The sequence below is a fragment of the Nicotiana tomentosiformis genome, chromosome 12 (genome assembly GCF_000390325.3).
Source record: "Nicotiana tomentosiformis chromosome 12, ASM39032v3, whole genome shotgun sequence".
Classification (NCBI taxonomy): domain Eukaryota; kingdom Viridiplantae; phylum Streptophyta; class Magnoliopsida; order Solanales; family Solanaceae; genus Nicotiana; species Nicotiana tomentosiformis.
This window is the reverse complement of record NC_090823.1, coordinates 119642916-119648598: the sequence shown is the minus strand read 5'-3', so window position 1 is coordinate 119648598 and position 5683 is coordinate 119642916. Positions and strand designations below refer to the sequence as shown.

At 37.3% G+C, this 5683-nt stretch overlaps 1 protein-coding gene across 1 annotated transcript; it reads left to right on the top strand.

Annotated features, from left to right (window-relative positions):
* The first annotated feature begins 4130 nt into the window (after window positions 1-4130).
* LOC138903301 (protein pxr1-like) lies at window positions 4131-4445 on the top strand. The gene has a single exon (XM_070191246.1). The coding sequence runs from the start codon at window positions 4131-4133 to the stop codon at window positions 4443-4445; it is 315 nt and encodes a 104-aa protein (XP_070047347.1).
* Window positions 4446-5683: the final 1238 nt, after the last annotated feature.

Here is a 5683-nt window from a genome sequence, read left to right as displayed (position 1 = left end):
GGCATCGTCCTCGGTTGGTGTAACTAACTCAACAGATTGAGCAGTCTGTTGAGCTGAGGAAGGTCGTCATCTTCTGTGTAGAGAAGCCCCCTCCTCGCTAGCTTCCCCGCTATCGTGAGTCATCACAATGTCTATGGCCGGCCCGGGTGGGGGGCTCATCACCACAACTTCCAGAGATGACTCAAGAGCGGCATTCTTCGCACTCTAGTTTTTTCTCCCAACCGTGGAGGAACGTATTCTCTTTGGTTGTTTGTTCTCCGGCCTGGGACTCCGAGAAGAATCACTCACATTAGAAGCAGGCCCGGGGACAACTGTCTGTGTAAAAGCCTTCTGCAGCAGCCTCGCCACATCAGCAGAATTTGCCAAAACGTCCTCCTTAGGGATGACAATTGAGCCCAAGAGTAGACGTGAATTCAATAGAATAGAAGAGTCAAATAACTTCCTTATATGAAAAGGTAAAAACAAGATGAGTTCGATTTACCATAATATTTGGCCTTCCACCCGTATTTAAGGGGCAGTTCCTTCCACGTGCGGGTTTCGGGCATAGTAACATCTAAAATTTTCTGGACCTATTGGTCCAAGCCTTCAACCCTCGATGGAACCCATAGAGTTGCTGAAATAAGTAAAAGAAGAAGGGTCAATTATGATGTGGAATGATCTTTAACGGAAGAAAAAACAAATGGTAGACTTACTAGTGCGGTTCCATAATTCCAGAAAGGTTGTAGTCGTGGCCGGCATGATGTCACTAGTGGCGACTGAAACGAACCGTTTCATCTACCCAAGGTCGTTCTCATCATCCATGCTGGATAGCAGAGCATGGTGGCCGCGCTTGCTGAATTTATCATTTCCCGCGAAAGATCTTTGGGGAATAGAGGTTCATCACTCGAGCTAGGGTTAACATCTCCCGTCTCTTGGCACAAGTGCCGAAGACAAGCAATTTTTCTCCACACGGAAGGACTTACTTGTGCCAAGCACACCTGGTAGCAGAGGCAAAACTCCACGATGACGGAGTCAAGCTCTCCATTTAAAGAGAACGCTCTCAAAGTGAAGGGATACGTGTAAAAATACATTAAAAAACTTCTTGGATAAGGTTATCCGCTCCGCCAGGTCGGGAGCGATAATATCCAAATCTTGACCATGGAAGTCTTTCTTCACATGAGGGATACTAGAAGGACGGATGGAAGAAGGGTATACGCTAACATCCCACGTACGAGGGTGAGCAGAATGATACTTCTCTTCAAAATCTTTGGTAGTAACTAGACTCTTTGGGATGAAGGTGCTCACCGTAGGAGGAGCAACATCAGCTTTACCTTTGTTCTTTGAAGAACCAGGGTTTCTGGAAGAAGAGGCTATTTTTTATCAGAAGGAAGTTTTCTCTCAAAGAAGAAAGTTAAAGAAAGGTTAAAGACGAAGTATGTGTCGAGTAAAGAACATTTGAGAAGCTCAATATAATTTTATCTTCTTGTTCGTTGATATCGTTGTTATTGTCCACGGAAGCCCTGCTCCTGGAATTACAATTTCTGTTATTTTATCTTCATCTCAAGGCTAAGTATTATATTTTTTGTCTAATTCATCTATTATTTTAGGATTAAATTAATTCACTTGTCTATAAACCATATATAAATTCAAATGTACCATTTTATGGGTAAACAATGCCGAGTCCAATACCATCACATAAATTGGTACGGGGGAGTTCTTTGTTACAACAAAATGCCTAACACCAGGGTCATAATTTACTTATATATGTTCTCCAACTCGTCTTTCTTTTTTCATTTCCAAAATTTTCTAATCCATTATAATTATGTAATGATTTAATTTTAGTAGATGCTAGTAACTATACTTAGGTATGTTGGTTGAAAGTTTCCTAATCCCCCTTATCCATGTCGATAGATTGCTTGTCTGAAAGACTCAAAATACAATATAAAAAATTAAACTTCAATTAGTTACTACACTATCTGCTTCAATCCAGGTAAAAAAAAATCACAAATTTTCAGCAATTCTCTTTTGCTAATTGCAGGTTTTAACTAAAAAGATAAATTTCTTGTCATGAAAATGAGGTGATTATCTCTCGCTATCACGCCTCATCATCACTATCTATTCTTCAACTATTTAGGAAGACACCAAGACTATAACAAAAGTTTGAAATGATTGCAGTATAAGGATGATTCTAACTTGTCCCAAGTAAGATCGGAAGGATTTCAATTAGGGTTGAAATTATGGATTATTTTAGTTTGGAAAGAAAGTTGGGGCAGATTGTTTGGATGGGTGAAAGAATCGATTTGTCAGTTTTAGTTGATCAGTTCTGTTAGTTTCTAGTGTTTCGGTTACATTAGGACTAAAAGTGCTCTCTTTTCATATTCGAAGACTATTAAATGCTCTAAATTAAAGAATAAGGATGACCTTGATCCAAAGCCCAAACTTTAGGGACTAATCTTTGAAAATGGCATTGCATGGATCTTTGATTTTCACATAAATCTCTGTGTATTATTTATGTAACATTTAGTCACTATTATTGTCACCCGTATAAATATATTCCCATAACTTATGTAAACATTATGTACTATCTAATAAAAATAAATAAAATGTATAATGTAAATATATATTGCTTGTATTAGTAATACTTGAATAAATGTATTTAGGTTGCAAAATCTTTAAAGAAATTGTATTATTCAAATGAGATGCCTTGTTTTGCTAAATACAAATAAAATCTTTTATAATAGAATACAAATAGTGATACTACTGTATGCTTAGAATTCATATTCTTCATAATTTTTATTAAAAGATTTTTTATACATTTACACTAATAAAACAAATTATTATCTAGTATTCCAGTCTTTGCATAACACTCGTGGGTTGTCTAATTGATTGTTTGGTTATATAAGGATTGTAATGTACTGCACGGATTGATATACAATAGCTAATAATACGGAAATTTCGATCTGGAGAATAAATAATAAGAGAATTATCATAAGTAGGACAAACAATGCATGGTCTATTATATAGTGAATAAATAATACAAAAATTATTATTCAGGAGTTACCTATTGTAATTAAAAATGCATAGCACTAAAGTCATGTTAACCCTTTCCCCCTAGAAATACATGCAAAGGTTTCACGTCAAAGTACAAAAATAGAACTATAACAAAAATAATTAGATGCATATTCTATGACATGAATCCAAATTAATATAATATAAAAATAATTCTCTCTCTAAACTAAACACCCCCAATAGATATATTCTTATAGAACATCTGAACGGCACGCGCCACCCCATGGAGCCCCTAGGCGGTGGCCATCTGGCGCGTCTGGATCATCAACACGATCCCCTGATGCGGCGAAACACACCCAAGGAACTGTACAAGCAAAAAAGCTATACGCTGCTACCGTGGTGACAAAACAAAACTCAGCTCCGGCCCCAAGTCGACAAGAACAAGAAGCTATAATTGTAAGACGAATCAATCACAATGGGATGTCGGCTGTAAGTTTCAAAGCAAAAGACTACTATGGTGTGATGGCGAAAGAATGCAAACGAACTTTGGTTGGAAGATTTCTGAAAATCAGGCCCAAAATTGATAAAATTAGGGCTAAATTCTCTGAGAAAATTGCTCTTAAAGAAACAGTCAAAATAGGGGTTTATGACAACTACAATGTATTCTTGGATCTTACAAATGATGAAAATTTCGATTGATAAAATTCAAGAGAGTGGTGGAAATCGGAGGCTCTCAAATGTGGATACAAAAATGGACCCCGGATTTTAAACCAGATGAAGATTTGCCGATTGCTATAGTTTGGGCATTGTTGCCTGAACATTCATTCCACATGCACATTTGTCACTATGCCAAATAAGTCATTGGACCAACAGGAACATCTTTGGAGTTGGATATTGCTACAAGAACCAAAATTAAACCAAGTATGGCCAAGGTTCGAGTAGAAGTTGATCTACTTAAACTACTACATACTTCCGTCTATGTGGGGGATGAAGACGAAAGCATACCACTAAATGGTTATGTTCAAATATTGAATGGGAAAATGTCCATAAATTCTGTAAACACTGCAGAAAATTAGGACATTCCATTATTAATGGCTGGGTAGTCGAAAAAATGAAACAAGAGGAGAGTAAAGAGAAAAAGAATGAAACAGAGGAATCAAGTGGAGGAAAAAAATGAGGAGATCAACAACAAGGTGGAAACAAAAAAATATGAAATCATTGAAAACAAGAAAAAGAAACAGGACAAAATTACGGAAAGAAAGCAAATTGTGAACAGAGAAGATAATAAACAGAAGGATGAGGTGAGGAAGGATGGTGCAAATGAAAACAGGAAGACACAGGTTCCAAACAACATTGATGATCAGGAGGAAAAAGAGGACTTTGTCCTTGACAATGCTAAGAAAGAAGTCAGAAAGAAAAAGAAGAAAACGATACCAAAAAAAAGAAAAGCTCAGTGATGTTTAAGCCCTCATTGAAAAAGAACAAGAAGAACATCTCCAAGGCAGTTAAAAGAAGTAAACCAAAAGCTCTAGAGGCTGTAATTGAAGATAGTCTTAAGGAATTAGGGGCGATTGGGAACAACAAAAAGGGGGATATTGAGAACAATCAGAAGACAGCCTCTAAAGTTAGTTCTAATACCATAGAGAAGGTTGATGAAAACAATCCTAATAGAGCAGGGGATAGCAAATACAACAAAAAAGAGGTAAAGAAACAACTTGAAGAAGAAAAGGTGGGAACCAACACTATAGTTTCTAGTCAAGACTCGGGGAGTGTTAACATGAGAGATCCAAAGAAGAACAACAATCAATAGGTCTCCAACACACGATCAGAGTCCTTGCCATCAGAAGTTAAAAATCATCCTGGAATTTAAGTAGTGGTGGATCTTGGCGGCTACAACCTTGATGAGATGAGAATACAAGGCAATAGCAGGACTGTCGAGGAAGGAACTGAGAATGTTAGTGAGTCTCTTTCACTCAACAGTGAAGAACCTTTTAACAAACAACCTGATGACCCTGTTGAATCTCTCTTAAAGGAGATATCCAACAAACAGGGAATCTCTCATGTTAAAAGAGGCAGAAGCAGAAACAAGAAACTGAAAAAAATAAAGAAAAAATGCATCCTTCCTCGAGGGGAAGGATTTAAAGTTGATATACTCCCTTACATATCCCATGATTAGTATGATCATATGGATTATAAGGGGAGTGAGGTCTAAGAAGGCCTTACCTAGGTTGAAAAATCTATGTTATATTAACAACATAGACTTTGTAGTCAATAGCCATCATGGAGCCGTTTTTCAACAAAAGTTAGATTGAAGGATACAAGAGGTACCTGGGCTTTCAACACTGTTAGGCTAACACCAATGGGCAGATTTGGTGTTTCTGGAAGCAGAATTGTAAAGCTGTTATCCTTGCTAATAAGGAACAACAAATTACGATTAAGCTCAATCATGTTTTACTGGATATGGAGCTCAACATAACGGTTGTATATGCTAAATGTACAGTAGGTAAGAGGACAGATTTATGGAGCAGTCTTGAAGATATGCACTCAATCATCAATGGCCCTTGGTGTATTAGTGGTGACTTCAATATTATCATGGATCCTGATGAAAAGTTGGGAGGCAATCCTCATAGAATGTCCAAGAGTTTTGACTTCTCCAGTTGTATGGACAATTGTGAGGTGTCAGACCTTGGATATA